This window comes from Nicotiana tabacum, chromosome 24 (assembly GCF_000715075.1).
Source record: "Nicotiana tabacum cultivar K326 chromosome 24, ASM71507v2, whole genome shotgun sequence".
Lineage (NCBI taxonomy): Eukaryota > Viridiplantae > Streptophyta > Magnoliopsida > Solanales > Solanaceae > Nicotiana > Nicotiana tabacum.
Window position 1 is genome coordinate 80,560,016 of NC_134103.1, and position 19,752 is coordinate 80,579,767.

General features: G+C 37.7%; 1 protein-coding gene across 1 annotated transcript; it reads right to left on the reverse strand.

Moving 5' to 3' along the window:
- Positions 1-37: 37 nt before the first annotated feature.
- On the reverse strand, positions 38-3,408 carry LOC107820269 (uncharacterized). The gene has a single exon (XM_016646529.2). It carries the CDS (start codon positions 3,398-3,400, stop codon positions 395-397), a length of 3,006 nt encoding a protein of 1,001 aa, XP_016502015.1. The 5' UTR covers positions 3,401-3,408; the 3' UTR covers positions 38-394.
- Between the last annotated feature and the right edge of the window lie 16,344 nt (positions 3,409-19,752).

A 19,752-nucleotide genomic window follows, 5' to 3' on the forward strand; every position in this document is an offset into this window, starting at 1 on the left:
GCAAAATCAGAATAAAGTAAAAGAGCTAATTTGTTTTACAGAAGCCAAGTAGCTGAAAAATGATAAACACGTCGTCATCACAATCCTCTGAAAATTATTCCTTAAATTCTAAATTCAAACACCCATTCCTCAGTAGGCACTATGTCTACGTGGAGGAAATTCAAGAAAACAACCCCTTCCCCATACAGAAAACAAAGCAAAAACAATATGAACAAAGTATTATAAACTCCTTCAAACAGAATGTAAAAGATCAAACTTCAAAGCTTTTATAGTTATACTTATCTTGACCTCCTTTGGTTTGTAATCCTGCCACTCTTGTTGTGCTGACCAAAAATTCTGAAGAGAAGCCCGTCAACGAGCTCATTGTATCTTTGGCTATACAAAAGAAGCCAGGTTACGATGCGAGCTCATTGTATCTTTGGCTATACAAAAGAAGCCAGGTTACGATGCCAAAACACGCAAATGATCCCAAGGCAAAACTTATGTACTTCTCATCAATTTCATGTTCAGAATGGCTGCTAGGTCGTGACAATCCATTCACTTTGGTGTCACTACATGTTTTCTTTAAAGGAAAATCACACAACCCCGTGTTCCCTTCAAAGGAATCTGCTGAGAACGTCTGAAGTTGGTTGCCTCTTGGAATCCTACCAGAAAGTTGATTAAAAGATAGGTTCAAGAAAGAAAGGAATGTGAGACCTACAAGCTCATCTGGAATTCTCCCACTTAACTGGTTAACTGAAAGATCTAAGGATCCAAGTTGAGCCAACTTTCCAAGGGCCTTTGGTATTCTTCCCATCAAAGCATTGTATGATAAGTTAAGAAGGTAAAGCGATTTGAGATCACCCAATACATCTGGTATTTCTCCTTGAAGGTTATTGTTAGAGAAATCAATGGATGTAAAAACTTCAAGAATATTCACAATTTCCATCTCCCAACCTTTGAGAGTTAAAGTAACTCTGGCTTGATAATATATGCTCAAATGTTCAACATTCAAGTACTCGTGCTCGGGCTTTGGATTGCTACTCTGCATCATGCCTTCCCAGTTCGAGAAGTATTGTGGTATCAGAGCTCCCCTGAAATTATTGGAAGAAATATCTACAATTTGAAGCCTTGACCAGGTTTGATTCGCTATAGGACACTGGAGATTCCCATTGAATTTATTCGACCTTAAAACTAAGACATGCAAACTGGGTAATTTCGACAACATGCATGGGAATGTATCTCGAATCTTGTTCTTTCCAACGTCCAAAACCTTCAAAAATGCACATCTTTCCAAGGATCTCGGAACTTTTCCTTCTAAATTATTGCTGCTGAGGTCTAAAATTTGCAAACTGCAACTCAATGGAAATGTATCAGGAATACTTCCACTTAGATTGTTTCTACCTAGATTCAGTACCTTGAAATAGTCAACTTTTTGGAATAGACATGGAGGTATTTTGTTGTTTAAGGCGTTGTTTGACATATCGAGGATTAAAAGCTGATCAAGATTGCATATGGTAAAGGGTATTGATCCGGTAAATCTATTATTGGCAAGTGAAAAGTAGACAAGAGAAGTAGAGAGGACGGGGGGATCTCCTTTGATTCTGTTGGAATGCAAGTCAATGATCTTAAGAGTGGTAGATATGGGGTAAGGTTTTTCAAGAGAATCCAAGAGATTGTAAGAAAGATTCAAATGAAACAGATCTTCATTTCCTACTCTCCAAATCCACCTTGGTATTTCCCCTTGAATGTTGTTGACTGAAAGGTCTAATTCTGACATCCTCGACTGGTTTTTAAGATCCGGAAACTTCTGCAACTTGCAAAAGGCCAATCTAAGTACTCTCAATTGGGGAAAGGGAAAGGATGTCGAATTACTGTCTTGTACATCAATTCTCAAGTTGTTGTAAGAAAGATCAAGCACGGTTAATCTAGGAAGCCCCTTGATCATTTCGATACTAATGCTCCCGCCAAACGAGTTGGACAAAAGTATTAGTTCTGAAAGCCTTTTGAGTTTGAAGATAGACCGAGGGATCGATCCATTTAGATGGTTATTGCTCAAATCAAGTGTTTCCAGAATAGAAGAGGATGCATTCACAAATTCATGGAGTTCTCCACTGAAGTGATTATTCTGAAGTTGAAGTACCTGCAATGAAGGGAGGGAAAGGAGAAATGATGGTACTGTCCCACTGATGGAATTCTTTTCTAACTTTAGATAACCAAGGTCTAAAAGGCCTTCAAAATGAGCAAAAGAAAGTGGACCTGTTAGATTGTTATGAGAAAGGTCAATGTAATATAGCTTCTTTGCCTTATGAAACAGTGGGATTAAACCAGTAAAACTGTTGAATGACAAGTCTAAATAAGATAGGTTTGTGAGATTTTCCACTGTTAATGGAATATGTCCACTAAAATTGCATGCACGTATGTCAATCCTGGTCAAGGTTGTGAGGTTAAAAATTGAATCTGGAAGTGAACCGGTGAAACTCGTGTAGCTAAGGTCTACATCCCTTAATAAACCATCCCTCGGAAATTCAGGTAAAATGCCAGTGAGGTTTTCATTATCATATAAATCAAGCTCCTGTAAAGTTGGTATTTGAAAGATTTTACTTGGAAATACACCTCGCAAGTTGCACTTACTAAGACTGAGAGTTGTCAATTTTGTAAAATTTGCTAGAAATTCTGGAACGACAGTGGATAACATGTTATAATCGAGATGAATGATTTCAAGGAAACGAAGATTTACAAGGGCGGGATCAAGAGGTCCTGAAATGTCACAACCTATCATGCTTAACACTGTTAACTGAGGGAGAGATGAAGATAAAGCCGAGCACCAATCACTCCCCTTCAATGAAATGTTCACGCCGTTAAGATAAAGTTCTCTAAGATTTGATAGGTTTCCGACCAATGTTTTCAGATCTGGGCTGTCAAGCTTTAACTTGATGCTAGAAAGGTCAAGGAACACTAACTTTGTCAATCTTGACAATTCCATTGGAATCTGCCCAACAAAACCAGCATATGACAAATTCAGGTACGTCAAGTTTGTGAGCTTATAAATTTCTGTTGGTATTTGAATAGAGTACAAGTAATTATAAGCCAAATTCAGCTTTTCAAGATACTTAAGATCAAATAGACTGGCTGAGTTCTCAAATCCAGAAGAAATTGTTTCGTCATCCACTTCCAGAACAAGCACATGACCTTCCTGATCACAACTTACACCTGGCCACTGGCAACAGTCCGCGTTTTGATCCCACCTGACTAGTTTGGTTGACAAAGAAGAATCGAAGGTAAGGCTATTCTTGAGTTTAAGCAACAAGGATTTTTGATCCCCCGAACATTGGCCATATACTCCAGAAATATTAATACTGATCAGAAATACCACTAGTGTGGTGATGAAAAAACGTTGTAGCAAGAGTGCTATTTTCATAGTGAGGCAATAATATGAAGTGTAGTAATGAAATTTAATGATAGGCTGCCTTTATATAAATAGAATCAGGGGGTGACAGATAATCTTGCCCGGCACTCGCAAAGAAATATGAAGCAAAAGACAAGGAATAAGCAACCAAAAGCAAGGAGTTGCTGATTTTTTCAAAAATTCAAGACAGCATCACCATTTTTTCTTATTTCAGACATTTTTAAGTCTGAACAAAGTTGATGTTTCTGTTTTTTCTCTTCTTTAGTCCTTAGTCTCTAACAAGACAAATTCCAATTTGGTTTACTCTCTGTAGTTTTCTGTTGACTTGATTTGTGCATGTGCAAGTCAACCTAAAGGAGTATCATGCATGAAACTTAATTATTCTTAATTAGGTAGAGGAAATAATGGTTTTCTTGAATCGAAATGACAGTAATAATGTACATATTACATGCAAATCACATAAATACCATGTATTGCTCCCAAACTATTTTAATTCTATCACTTAAATTACCCTCCTTTCACCCATAAGCAAATACTACTCCCTCCGATTCAGAATATTAGTCCTCTTAAAAAATTGAATTAGTTATAGAAGGACAGCAAAATGTTGATTCTGTCACAAAGTAGGAGTAACACCTTAAAACTAGCAGAACAACAATGACGGGAAATGGACCAATACCAACTGATTTCCAGACATTTTAGAAGTTGCCTCTCAAAGCCAATCATTCAGCTACTCGTTTGATGGATTTTAGCCTGTTTGAATTTTCTGATAGTCGAAGTCATAACATTATATTTCATTGCTACTTCACCTAGAGCAGGGTAGAGCAAATAGAATGGAACACTCATACTTTGAGTTAGAATACTCAGATTAGCTGCCATATTTCCAGGGAAATTAAATCTGAATATTGCTAACCCTGGAAACACCTAACACTCCAATTTCAACTAGGATACACCTATGGACCAAATATCATGAAGGATTAAACTTATACGCACTGGCAGTGTAAAATTTACTATCAGTGTATTTTAACAGGTTATAGCATGTCGCCTGCCTTAGTTTTGCTGTCAGTAAGACAATTCAGCTATGAACTGGAAGCCTATCTTATGCACTGATCAGTGCGAGGGGTGAGAAACAATTTAAAGGTGAGGATGAGAACAAAATGATTGGATTAATTCCATTACCTGAATATAAGCAGGTTCACATCTACAAAACAATTGTGAACGATGTGGAGAAAAAACACACACAAAAGATTGAATTATCAAAACCGCTATTAGAACTGCTTTTAGAATCATACATTTGCCAGAGATGAGGTGAAGAATACAAAAATAAGTCATTTGAGCATATTTAGTCTTAACTTAGTTCTAACCAACACTTCTATAAGGTTTAAACCTGTATGTTTACTCAGTCATCAGTACGCAGTCAAAAGGGTAATACTTAATCTGTTGGTAGTTGAATGAATTTGACTAAAAAATAATCTCTATTGCACCTAAAAATTGTGTATTCTGTGCCAGTTTTTTTATTTAATAGTGCAATTGGTTCCTAGAATTTCAACTCCTTATGCACTATTCACAATAACCTGCCGATTGGCATGGCGTAGTTAGTTAAACTGAACTGATATTTGGAACAACGATCATCTACTTTTCATAAACAATAAAATATTTGAGGTTATATAAATTAACAAAACTAAGATTTTGATCTAGCTTGCTACTTAATTTCTTCAGTAACAGAACTTTCAGCAGGTGTTATTTCTTAACCTTTCTTTCTAAACAGCTAGCTAACAAAATCAGAATAAAGTAAAAGAACTTGTTTATTTAGTAGGAATCCTAATAACTGAAAAATGATAATCACATTGTCATCCCAATATTCTGAAAATTATTCTTTAGATTCAAACTTCAAATACACTTTCCTAAAAACATTCAACAGGCACTAATTTCACACTAAGAAATCTTAAGGAACACATCCGGCCCAGGCCTTTACAGAAAACAAAGAAAAAGAACAAAGTTAATTGAGTTTTATGAACTCCTCCAAACATTAATGTTGGCCCAAGAAAGAGAATAGTTTTGAAGATTGACAAAAGAACTCAGATATGAACCAAGTCCATCACTGGCAGACATAGACACCGGCAGAGTCAAGGCACGTGAGGTGCACATGCAGGAGATAAGCGTATTCTGGTAGAATGAGATATCTCCTGATCGAAAAGATTGCAAAAACGATAAGGAGAAGGACTCCTTATTCAGTAAGAACAGTATCTAAGATAAGGAAGGATTTAGGAGTTGAGTTTAACTAGAACTCTTCCACCAAGGAAGAGTAGCATTAGGATTCTAGTTAATTCTTTATCTACTAACTCCTATATATTGCAGAATGTTCTTATTGTATAGTGACGCACAAAACCAGAAGTTAAGCAAGAATTGAGAGACAAACAGCGAGGCACTTTTGCAAGCAGTTCGAGTGATATTTGAGTGTGCGAATCTGACGCTACTTGAACCAGCTAGAAAAACCAGTTCCAACTGTTGTCTTTTAGTCTAGTTATTTATAGTAGGTGGTTTTAACTTGTACCTTTTTTAGCTTAATCTAGAAGCGTCTGTAATAGGTACTTTGTATTTTCAAGTTAGAGTTAACTTGAAGTTTGTCGCAAATAGCTAGAGGCTAGTTTGCTACAAAGGGTTAGAGGTAATCCTAGGTTTATAAAAGAGTATTTATAAATGCTGTTTTGGCTCACTGATTTAGTAAAGAGTTTTGGAAAAATCCTACTGGGAAGTAGGTCATGTTTTTTTCACCTTTTGAGCCAAGTGTTTTTCACGTAAAAATCTCTGTGTTATTTATTTTCTGTACTTATTATTCTGCAACAGTAGTAATTGGAACACATAGAAGAACTAGGTCCTTCTATAATCTGTGCACGCGAAAAATTAGACACCACACAAATCACCCCCCTCTTGTGTGGTATTGACGTATAAAACATCAATTGGTAACAGAGCAGGCTATCCTTGAATAGGCTAACAACTTAGGAGAAGATCAAGATGAGTGTACCACCTGAAAACTGGGAAGGGCAATCCAGGCCACCACTCGTCAATGGCCAGTACTACTCCTGGTGAAAAACTAGAATGAGAGACCACATCATAGGAGAAGACTATGAACTATGTGACATTATCACAGATGGTCCATTGGCTACCATGAAGATAAATGCCGAAGGAGAAGAGGTCCCAAAAATAAGAGCTGACTACACTGCTGACGACTTAAGGAAATGGGAGAAGAATGCTAAGGCCAATAAATGGCTTGTGTGTGTACTTGGTCCAGACGAGTATAACAGAATTCAAAGTTGTACTACTGCTAAGGAGATTTGGGACACCTTACAAGTGGCTCATGAAGGAACTGCTCAGGTGAAGAGGTCCAGAGATACTTTACTATATTCTCAATATGAGAATTTCTCTATGAAGGAAGGAGAGACTATCCAAGAGATGTATACAAGGTTCACCACATTGACTAATGAACTGAAGTCTCTTAGAAGGACTCTTCTTGAAGAAGACAAAGTTGAGAAGATTCTGACTAGGGTTCTACCAGTTTCTTGGGAAAGAAAAATCACTGCAATTCAGGAAACTAAGAACGTTGCAACTCTTAGGTTGGATGAGCTAATTGGAAATCTCACTGCTTATAAACTTAGAAGGCAGACCATGAAGATGGATGTGCCTAAGAAGAAAAGGAGTATGGCACTCAGAATCACTGAAGGTGCTGATCTGGAGGAAGATGAAATGGCTATGATCACCAAGGATTTCAAGAAATACCTTATGAGAAGAAAAGGTTCTTCAAGAGGTGGAAATTACAACAAAGCAAGGGTTCCTGAAAAAATGACCAATAAGGGCTGCTATACGTGTGGGAAGACTGATCTTCACATCAAGAACTGCCCTCAATGGGAAATTTATTGGAAGAAGGAAAGATCCGAACGAAGGAACAGGAAGAAGGAACAAGTTCATCCCAAGAAGAACAAAGGATCAACAAAGGTTATGGTTGCTGCTTGGGGAGAAAGTTCAGATGAGGAATCATATGATGAAGATGAAGATGAACAAGCACTTATGGAAATTGGAGAATCAGATGAGGAATCTGAGGTAAGTATAATTCATCTTAAAGACAAGATTAAGTTTTTGTCTAAAGAAAAACTCTCTGAATTATTGCGATTTCATTGATGAATCTGAGCTAATAAATAAAGAAAAACAACAACTGTCTAAGGATTGTGTGATTTTAAAAGTAAAGTGTAAGAACCTGGAGCTCAGAGTTAGTGAGACTGTGAGTGAAAATACTACTCTGAAGAACCAGGTTCATACATTTGAAGCAAATGTTCTTGAGTTAAAATCTGAAAATCTAAAACCGAAACTAGGAACCAGTAAGAAGACAATTGATTGCACACAACTAACTTTAGAAGAAAATTTAGGCAAACTGAAAGATGAGTTGTATAGGAAGAATGAGCAGGTAAGAGTGCTAAAGGAGGATCTAGGCAAGGTCAAGCATGAACTAGACAAAACTAGAAAATGGAACAGGTCCTCCGATGCTTTGTCATGGCTACTGGAACATCATAGTAGCAATAGAAGAGGATTTGGCTTTGGGAATCAGCTACCTAAGTGGGACCCTAAAAGCAAGTACCTCACTCTTTCTGATAACAAGATTTGTACTCACTGTGGTAAGACTGGTCACTATAAAAGTGAATGTAACGCAAAAGAAAGGGCTAGTCAAAAGAACAAAATTTTGTTCAAGGGAAGAATTGGTTACCAAGTTGGGCTAAAAAGAATTTAATTCATCCTTTTGCTTATAGAAAGGGACCCAAACTAGTTTGGGTTCCTAAGACTAACCCCTGATTTCCTTTTGTAGGCTCAAGTGAAGGGGAGCAGCCAAATATGGTACATGAACAGTGGCTGCTCAAAGCATATGACAGGAAGCAAGGACCAGTTCCTTTCACTTGAGGACCTCAAAGGAGGAAATGTCTCCTTTGGAAATGGAAAGAAAGTTTAAATCATTGGGGTTGATAAGGTAGGTAAGGATGACTCTCATTCCATTGAGAATGTCTACTTGATAGACGGCTTGAAGTATAGCTTAATCAGTGTGTCACAATTGTGTGATAGAGGTAACTTGGTAGCATTCACCTCTACTAAATATTTTATGATAAATCTTATCACTAACAAGATTGTTTTGCAGGGTAAAAGAGTGAATAATATATATATTATAGATCTGTCCACACTCTCAGAGAATGAAATAGCTTGCTTAAGTGTGCTGGATTGTGATCTCCTCCTTTGGCATAAGAGGCTTGGACATGCAAGTCTAAGTCAACTCAACAAATTAGTCTCCAAGGACTTGGTGATAGGACTGCCTAACATTAAGTTCAAGGAAGATAAAGTTTGTGAGGCTTGTGCAAGGGGGAAGCGGGTAGGATCCTCTTTTAAATGCAAGAAAGTAGTAACTACCACCAGAACGATGGAACTGGTTCATATGGATCTCTGTGGTCCAATGAGAACATTAAGTAGAGGTGGTAAGAGGTATGTGATGGTTCTTGTTGATGATTATTCTAGGTTTACCTGGACACTATATTTAACATCTAAAGGTGAAGCATTTGACATGTTCACTTCCTTTGTTAGAAAAACTGAGAAACAATTAGGAAATCAACTTGCATCAATTAGGTATGATCATGGTACTGAATTTGAAAATGCTAAATTCGCTGAATTTTGTGATGTGCATGGCATAGATCATAATTTTTCTGGCCCTATAACTCCACAACAAAATGGAGTAGTTGAAAGAAAGAATAGGACTCTTGAAAATATGGCTAGGACTATGCTTCTTTCTAGTAAGCTGCCCCACAACTTCTGGGCAGAAGCTATATATATTGCATGCTATATCATAAATATGTGCATGACAAGACCTCTAGTAGAGAAGACTCCCTATGAGTTACTTAAAGAGAGAAAATCAAACATATCCCATCTTAGGGCATTTTGATGCAAGTGCTTTATGCACAACAATGGTAAGGACTCCCTAGGTAAGTTTGATCCCAGAAGTGATGAGGGAGTATTCTTGGGATATTCTTCACATAGTAAAGCTTATAAAGTTTATAACAAAAGAACTATGTGTGTTGAAGAAAGTGTACATGTGGTTTTTGATGAAACTAACATTCTTTTTGAGAGACAGGAACAAGATGATGAAGCAATTGGGCTGGTTAAACACTTAAATGAAACCACAACCCAGGCTGAAGCATCTCTGGAGGAAGGAATAGGTGATAGAACATGTTCATCTATCCCCGACAACATAACAAGGGGGAATAGAACAAAACAATTCTCAAACTTCAGTGGAACCGGTACCTGAACGTGTTCCACAACAACAAAGTTTATCAAAGTTTATGAACCAGCTAGATGAACCAGTTCCAACTATTGTCTTTTAGTTTAGTTATTTGTAGTAGGTGGTTTTAACTTGTACCTTTTTAGCTTTATCTAAAAGCGTCTGTAATAGGTATTTTGTGTATTCAAGTTCGAGTTAACTTGAAGTTTGTCGCAAATAGCTAGAGGCTAGTTTGCTACAAAGGGTTAGAGGTAATCCTAGGTTTACAAAAGAGTTTTTGTAAATGCTGTTTTGGCTCACTGATTTAGTAAAGAGTTTTGGGAAAATCCTACTGGGAAGTAGGTCGTGGTTTTTTTACCTTTTGAGCCAGGTATTTTCCAAGTAAAAATCTCTGTGTTATTTTTTTTCTGTACTTATTATTCCGCAACAGTAGTAATTGGAACACATAGAAGAACCAGGTCCTTCTATAATCTGTGCACGCGTAAAATTGGACACCACACAAATCACCCCATCTTGTATGGTATTGACGTATAAAATATCAATTGGTATCAGAGCAGGTTATCCTTGAATAGGCTAACAACATAGGAGAAGATCAAGATGAGTGTACCACCTGGAAACTGGGAAGGGCAATCCACTGCTAGGCCACCACTCGTCAATGGCTAGTACTACTCCTGGTGGAAAACCAGAATGAGAGACCACATCATAGGAGAAGACTATGAACTATGGGACATTGTCACAGATGGTCCATTGGCTACCATGAAGATAAATACCGAAGGAGAAGAGGTCCCAAAAACAAGAGCTGACTACACTGCTGACGACTTGAGGAAATGGGAGAAGAATGCTAAGGCCAATAAATGGCTTGTGTGTGTACTTGGTCCAGACGAGTACAACAGAATTCAAAGTTGTACTACTGCTAAGGAGATTTGGGACACCTTGCAAGTGGCTCATGAAGGAACTGCTCAGGTGAAGAGGTCCAGAGGTACTTTACTATATTCTCAATATGAGAATTTCTCTATGAAGGAAGGAGAGACTATCCAAGAGATGTATACAAGGTTCACCACACTGACTAATGAACTGAAGTCTCTTAGAAGGACTCTTCTTGAAGAATAGAAAGTTGAGAAGATTCTGACTAGGGTTCTACCAGTTTCTTGGGAAAGAAAAATCACTGCAATTCAGGAATCTAAGAACGTTGCAACTCTGAGGTTGGATGAGCTAATTGAAAATCTCACTGCTTATGAACTTAGAAGGCAGACCATGAAGATGGATGTACCTAAGAAGAAAAAGAGTCTGGCACTCAGAATCACTGAAGGTGCTGATCTGGAGGAAGATGAAATATCTATGATAACCAAGGACTTCAAGAAATACCTTATGAGAAGAAAAAGTTCTTCAAGAGGTGGAAATTACAACAAAGCAAGGGTTCCTGAAAAAATGACCAATGAGGGTTGCTATACGTGTGGGAAGACTAATCATCACATCAAGAACTGCCCTCAGTAGGAAATATTTTGGAAGAAGGAAAGATCTGAACGAAGCAACAGGAAGAAGAAACAGGTTCATCCCAAGAAGAACAAAGGATCAACAAAGGTTATGGTTGCTGCTTGGGGAGAAAGTTCAGATGAGGAATCATATGATGAAGATGGAGATGAACAAGCACTTATGAAAATTGGAGAATCAGATGAGGAATCTAAGGTAAGTATAATTCATCTCAAAGACAAGATTAAGTTATTGTCTAAAGAAAAACTCTCTGAATTATTGCTTGATTTCATTGATGAATCTGAGGTAATAAATAAAGAAAAAAAATAACTGTCTAAGGATTGTGTGATTTTAAAAGTAAAGTATAAGAACCTGGAGCTCAGAGTTAGTGAGACCGTGAGTGAAAATACTGCTTTGAAGAACCAGGTTCATACATTTGAAGCAAATGTTCTTGAGTTAAAATATGAAAATCTAAAACTGAAACTAGGAACCAGTAAGAAGACAATTAATTGCACACAACTTACTTTAGAAGAAAATGTAAGCAAACTGAAAGATGAGTTGTATATGAAGGATGAGCAGGTAAGAGTGCTAAAGGAGGATCTAGGCAAGGTCAAGCATGAACTAGACAAAACTAGTAAATGGAACAGGTCCTCCGATGCTTTGTCATGGCTACAGGAACATCACAGTAGCAATAAAAGAGGACTTGGCTTTGGGAATCAGCTACCTAAGTGGGACCCTAAATGCAAGTGCCTCACTCTTCCTGATAACAAGATTTGTACTCTCTGTAGTAAGACTGGTCACTATAAAAGTGAATGTAACGCAAAAGAAAGGGCCAGTCAAAAGAACAAAAATTTTGTTCAAGGGAAGAATTGATTACCAAGTTGGGCTAAAAAGAATTTAATTCATCCTTTTGCTTATAGAAAGGGACCCAAACTAGTTTGGGTTCCTAAGACTAACCCCTGATTTTCTTTTGTAGGCTCAAGTGAAGGGGAGCAACCAAATATGGTACATGAACAGTGGCTGCTCAAAGCATATGACAGGAAACAAGGACCAGTTCCTTTCACTTGAGGACCACAAAAGAGGAAATGTCTCCTTTGGAAATGGAAAGAAAGTTGAAATTATTGGGGTTGGTAAGGTAGGTAAGGATGACTCTCATTCCATTGAGAATGTCTACTTGATAGACAGTTTGAAGTATAGCTTAATCAGTGTGTCAAAATTGGGTAATAGAGGTAACTTGGTAGCATTCACCTCTACTAAATATTTTGTGATAAATCTTATCATTGACAAGATTGTTTTGTAGGGTAAAAGAGTGAATAATATATATATTATAAATCTTCCCACACTCTCAGAGAATGAACTAACTTGCTTAAGCGTGCTGGATAGTCATCCCCTCCTTTGGCATAAGAGGCTTGGACATGCAAGTCTAAGTCAACTCAAAAAATTAGTCTCCAAGGACTTGGTGATAGGACTGCCTAACATTAAGTTCAAGGAAGATAAATTTTGTGAGGCTTGTGCAAGGGAGAAGCGGGTAGGATCCTCTTTTAAATGCAAGAAAGTGGTAACTACCACCAGAACGATGGAACTGGTTCATATGGATCTCTGTGGTCCAATGAGAATATTAAGTAGAGGTGGTAAGAGGTATGTGATGGTGCTTGTTGATGATTATTCTAGGTTTTCCTGGACACTGTTTTTAACATCTAAAGGTGAAGCATTTGACATGTTCACTTCCTTTGTTAGAAAAACTGAGAAACAATTAGGAAATCAACTTGCATCAATTAGGTATGATCATGGTACTGAATTTGAAAATGCTAAATTCGCTGAATTTTGTGATGTGCATGGCATAGATCATAATATTTCTGGCCCTATAACTCCACAACAAAATGGAGTAGTTGAAAGAAAGAATAGGACTCTTGAAAATATGGCTAGGACTATGCTTCTTTCTAGTAAGCTGCCCCACAACTTCTGGGCAGAAGCTATATATATTGCATGCTATATCATAAATATGTGCATGACAAGACCTCTAGTAGATAAGACTCCCTATGAGTTACTTAAAGAGAGAAAACCAAACATATCCCATCTAAAGGCATTTAGATGCAAGTGCTTTGTGCACAACAATGGTAATGACTCCCTAGGTAAGTTTGATCCTAGAAGTGATGAGGGAGTATTCTTGGGATATTCTTCACATAGTAAAGCTTATAAAGTTTATAACAAAAGAACTATGTGTGTTGAAGAAAGTGTACATGTGGTTTTTGATGAAACTAACATTCTTTTTGAGAGACAGGAACAAGATGATGAAGCAATTGGGCTGGTTAAACACTTAAATGAAACCACAACCCAGGCTGAAGCATCTCTGGAGGAAGGAATAGGTGATAGAACATGTTCATCTATCCCCGACAACATAACAAGGGGGAATAGAACAAAACAATTCTCAAACTTCAGTGGAACCGGTACCTGAACGTGTTCCACAACAACAAAGTTTATCAAAGTTTATGAACCAGCTAGATGAACCAGTTCCAACTATTGTCTTTTAGTTTAGTTATTTGTAGTAGGTGGTTTTAACTTGTACCTTTTTAGCTTTATCTAAAAGCGTCTGTAATAGGTATTTTGTGTATTCAAGTTCGAGTTAACTTGAAGTTTGTCGCAAATAGCTAGAGGCTAGTTTGCTACAAAGGGTTAGAGGTAATCCTAGGTTTACAAAAGAGTTTTTGTAAATGCTGTTTTGGCTCACTGATTTAGTAAAGAGTTTTGGGAAAATCCTACTGGGAAGTAGGTCGTGGTTTTTTTACCTTTTGAGCCAGGTGTTTTCCAAGTAAAAATCTCTGTGTTATTTTTTTTCTGTACTTATTATTCCGCAACAGTAGTAATTGGAACACATAGAAGAACCAGGTCCTTCTATAATCTGTGCACGCGTAAAATTGGACACCACACAAATCACCCCATCTTGTATGGTATTGACGTATAAAATATCAATTGGTATCAGAGCAGGTTATCCTTGAATAGGCTAACAACATAGGAGAAGATCAAGATGAGTGTACCACCTGGAAACTGGGAAGGGCAATCCACTGCTAGGCCACCACTCGTCAATGGCCAGTACTACTCCTGGTGGAAAACCAGAATGAGAGACCACATCATAGGAGAAGACTATGAACTATGGGACATTGTCACAGATGGTCCATTGGCTACCATGAAGATAAATACCGAAGGAGAAGAGGTCCCAAAAACAAGAGCTGACTACACTGCTGACGACTTGAGGAAATGGGAGAAGAATGCTAAGGCCAATAAATGGCTTGTGTGTGTACTTGGTCCAGACGAGTACAACAGAATTCAAAGTTGTACTACTGCTAAGGAGATTTGGGACACCTTGCAAGTGGCTCATGAAGGAACTGCTCAGGTGAAGAGGTCCAGAGGTACTTTACTATATTCTCAATATGAGAATTTCTCTATGAAGGAAGGAGAGACTATCCAAGAGATGTATACAAGGTTCACCACACTGACTAATGAACTGAAGTCTCTTAGAAGGACTCTTCTTGAAGAATACAAAGTTGAGAAGATTCTGACTAGGGTTCTACCAGTTTCTTGGGAAAGAAAAATCACTGCAATTCAGGAATCTAAGAACGTTGCAACTCTTAGGTTGGATGAGCTAATTGAAAATCTCACTGCTTATGAACTTAGAAGGCAGACCATGAAGATGGATGTACCTAAGAAGAAAAGGAGTCTGGCACTCAGAATCACTGAAGGTGCTGATCTGGAGGAAGATGAAATATCTATGATAACCAAGGACTTCAAGAAATACCTTATGAGAAGAAAAAGTTCTTCAAGAGGTGGAAATTACAACAAAGCAAGGGTTCCTGAAAAAATGACCAATGAGGGTTGCTATACGTGTGGGAAGACTGATCATCACATCAAGAACTGCCCTCAGTAGGAAATTTATTGGAAGAAGGAAAGATCAGAACGAAGCAACAGGAAGAAGAAACAGGTTCATTCCAAGAAGAACAACGGATCAACAAAGGTTATGGTTGCTGCTTGGGCAGAAAGTTCAGATGAGGAATCATACGATGAAGATGGAGATGAACAAACACTTATGAAAATTGGAGAATCAGATGAGGAATCTAAGGTAAGTATAATTCATCTCAAAGACAAGATTAAGTTTTTGTCTAAAGAAAAACTCTCTGAATTATTGCTTGATTTCATTGATGAATCTGAGGTAATAAATAAAGAAAAAATACAACTGTCTAAGGATTGTGTGATTTTAAAAGTAAAGTATAAGAACCTGGAGCTCAGAGTTAGTGAGACCGTGAGTGAAAATACTGCTTTGAAGAACCAGGTTCATACATTTGAAGCAAATGTTCTTGAGTTAAAATATGAAAATCTAAAACTGAAACTAGGAACCAGTAAGAAGACAATTAATTGCACACAACTTACTTTAGAAGAAAATGTAAGCAAACTGAAAGATGAGTTGTATATGAAGGATGAGCAGGTAAGAGTGCTAAAGGAGGATCTAGGCAAGGTCAAGCATGAACTAGACAAAACTAGTAAATGGAACAGGTCCTCCGATGCTTTGTCATGGCTACAGGAACATCACAGTAGCAATAAAAGAGGACTTGGCTTTGGGAATCAGCTACCTAAGTGGGACCCTAAATGCAAGTGCCTCACTCTTCCTGATAACAAGATTTGTACTCTCTGTGGTAAGACTGGTCACTATAAAAGTGAATGTAATGCAAAAGAAAGGGCCAGTCAAAAGAACAAAAATTTTATTCAAGGGAAGAATTGGTTACCAAGTTGGGCTAAAAAGAATTTAATTCATCCTTTTGCTTATATAAAGGGACCCAAACTAGTTTGGGTTCCTAAGACTAACCCCTGATTTCCTTTTGTAGGCTCAAGCGAAGGGGAGCAACCAAATATGATATATGAACAGTGGCTGCTCAAAGCATATGACAGGAAACAAGGACCAGTTCCTTTCACTTGAGGACCACAAAAGGGGAAATGTCTCCTTTGGAAATGGAAAGAAAGTTGAAATCATTGGGGTTGGTAAGGTAGGTAAGGATAACTCTCATTCCATTGAGAATGTGTACTTGATAGACGGCTTGAAGTATAGCTTAATCAGTGTGTCACAATTGTGTGATAGAGGTAACTTGGTAGCATTCACCTCTACTAAATATTTTGTGATAAATCTTATCACTGACAAGATTGTTTTGCAGGGTAAAAGAGTGAATAATATATATATTATAAATCTGTCCACACTCTTAGAGAATGAACTAACTTGCTTAAGCGTGCCTCCTTTGGCATAAGAGGCTTGGACATGCAAGTCTAAGTCAACTCAACAAATTAGTCTCCAAGGACTTGGTGATAGGACTGCCTAACATTAAGTTCAAGGAAGATAAAGTTTGTGAGGCTTGTGCAAGGGGGAAGCGGGTAGGATCCTCTTTTAAATGCAAGAAAGTGGTAACTACCACCAGAACGATGGAACTGGTTCATATGGATCTCTGTGGTCCAATGAGAACATTAAGTAGAGGTGGTAAGAGGTATGTGATGGTGCTTGTTGATGATTATTCTAGGTTTACCTGGACACTGTTTTTAACATCTAAAGGTGAAGCATTTGACATGTTCACTTCCTTTGTTAGAAAAACTCAAAAACAATTAGGAAATCAACTTGCATCAATTAGGTATGATCATGGTACTGAATTTGAAAATGCTAAATTTGCTGAATTTTGTGATGTGCATGGCATAGATCATAACTTTTCTGTCCCTATAAATCCACAACAAAATGGAGTAGTTGAAAGAAAGAATAGGACTCTTGAAAATATGGCTAGGACTATGCTTCTTTCTAGTAAGCTGCCCCACAACTTCTGGGCAGAAGCTATATATATTGCATGCTATATCATAAATATGTGCATGACAAGACCTCTAGTAGAGAAGACTCCCTATGAGTTACTTAAAGAGAGAAAACCAAACATATCCGATCTTAAGGCATTTGGATGCAAGTGCTTTGTGCACAACAATGGTAATGACTCCCTAGGTAAGTTTGATCCCAGAAGTGATGAGGGAGTATTCTTGGGATATTCTTCACATAGTAAAGCTTATAAAGTTTATAATAAAAGAACTATGTGTGTTTAAGAAAGTGTACATGTGGTTTTTGATGAAACTAACATTCTTTTTGAGATACAGGAACAGGATGATGAAGCAATTGGGCTGGTTAAACACTTAAATGAAACCACAACCCAGGCTGAAGCATCTCTAGAGGAAGGAACAGGTGATGGAGCATGTTCATCTATCCTCGACAACATGACAAGGGGGAATAAAACAAAACAATTCTCAAACTTTAGTGGAACCGGTACCTGAACCTGTTCCACAACAACAAAGTTTATCAAAGTTTATGAACCAGCTAGATGAACCACTTGTAACTGTTGTCTTTTAGTCTAGTTATTTGTAGTAGGTGGTTTTAACTTGTACCTTTTTAGCTTTATCTAGAAGCATCTATAATAGGTACTTTGTGTTTTCAAGTTAGAGTTAAATTGAAGTTTGTCGCAAATAGCTAGAGGCTAGTTTGCTACAAAGGGTTAGAGGTAATCCTAGGTTTACAAAAGAGTTTTTGTAAATGCTGTTTTGGCTCACTGATTTAGTAAAGAGTTTTGGGAAAATCCTACTGGGAAGTAGGTCGTGGTTTTTTCACCTTTTGAGCCAGGCATTTTCCACATAAAAATCTCTGTGTTATTTATTTTCTGTACTTATTATTCCGCAACAGTAGTAATTGGAACACATAGAAGAACCAGGTCCTTCTATAATCTGTGCCCGCAAAAAATTTGGACACCACACAAATCACCCCCCTCTTGTGTGGTATTGACGTATAAAACATCAATTGGTATCAGAGCAGGTTATCCTTGAATAGGCTAACAACTTAGGAGAAGATCAAGATGAGTGTACCACCAGGAAACTGGGAAGGACAATCCACTGCTAGGCCACCACTCGTCAATGGACAGTACTACTCCTAGTGGAAAAAACCATAATGAGAGACCACATCATAGGAGAAGACTATGAACTATGGGACATTGTCATAGATAGTCCGTTGGCTACCATGAAGATAAATGCCGAAGGAGAAGAGGTCCCAAAAACAAGAGCTGACTACACTGCTGACGACTTGAGGAAATGGGAGAAGAATGCTAAGGCCAATAAATGACTTGTGTGTGTACTTGGTCCAGACGAGTACAACAGAATTCAAAGTTGTACTACTGCTAAGAAATTTTGGGACATCTTGCAAGTGGCTCATTAAGGAACTGCTCAGGTGAAGAGGTCCAGAGGTACTTTACTATATTCTCAATATGATAATTTCTCTCTGAAGGAAGGAGAGACTATCCAAGAGATATATACAAGGTTCACCACACTGACTAATGAACTGAAGTCTCTTAGAAGGATTCTTCTTGAAGAAGACAAAGTTGAGAAGATTCTGACTAGGATTCTACTAGTTTCTTGGGAAAGAAAAATCACTACAATTCAGGAATCTAAGAACATTGCAACTCTTAGGTTGGATGAGCTAATTGGAAATCTCACTGCTTATGAACTTAGAAGGCAGGCCATGAAGATTGATGTGCCTAAGAAGAAAAGGAGTCTGGCACTCAGAATCACTGAAGGTGCTGATCTGGAGGAAGATGAAATGGCTATGATCACCAAGGACTTCAAGAAATACCTTATGAGAAGAAAAGTTTCTTCAAGAGATGGAAATTACAACAAAGCAAGGGTTCCTGAAAAAATGACCAATGAGGGCTGCTATACGTGTGGGAAGACTAATCATCACATCAAGAACTGCCCTCAATAGGAAATTTATTGGAAGAAGGAAAGATCTGAATGAAGGAACAGGAAGAAGGAACAGGTTCATCCCAAGAAGAACAAAGGATCAACAAAGGTTATGGTTGCTGCTTGGGGAGAAAGTTCAGATGAGGAATCATATGATGACGATGGAGATGAACAAGCACTTATGAAAATTGGAGAATCAGATGAGGAATCTAAGGTAAGTATAATTCATCTCAAAGACAAGATTAAGTTTTTGTCTAAAGAAAAACTCTCTGAATTATTGCTTGATTTCATTGATGAATCTGAGGTAATAAATAAAGAAAAAAAAAACAACTGTCTAAGGATTGTGTGATTTTAAAAGTAAAGTGTAAGAACCTGGAGCTCAGAGTTAGTGAGACCGTGAGTGAAAATACTGCTTTGAAGAACCAGGTTCATACATTTGAAGCAAATGTTCTTGAGTTAAAATATAAAAATCTAAAACTGAAACTAGGAACCAGTAAGAAGACAACTGATTGCACACAACTTACTTTAGAAGAAAATGTAAGCAAACTGAAAGATGAGTTGTATATGAAGGATGAGCAGGTAAGAGTGCTAAAGGAGGATCTAGGCAAGGTCAAGCATGAACTAGACAAAACTAGTAAATGGAACAGGTCCTCCGATGCTTTGTCATGGCTACAGGAACATCACAGTAGCAATAAAAGAGGACTTGGCTTTGGGAATCAGCTACCTAAGTGGGACCCTAAATGCAAGTGCCTCACTCTTCCTGATAACAAGATTTGTACTCTCTGTGGTAAGACTGGTCACT

What these genes read in the sequence shown, in the direction of transcription:
- LOC107820269 (XM_016646529.2), bottom strand. Translation starts at nt 3,400, where the DNA reads ATGAAAATAGCACTCTTGCTACAACGTTTTTTCATCACCACACTAGTG.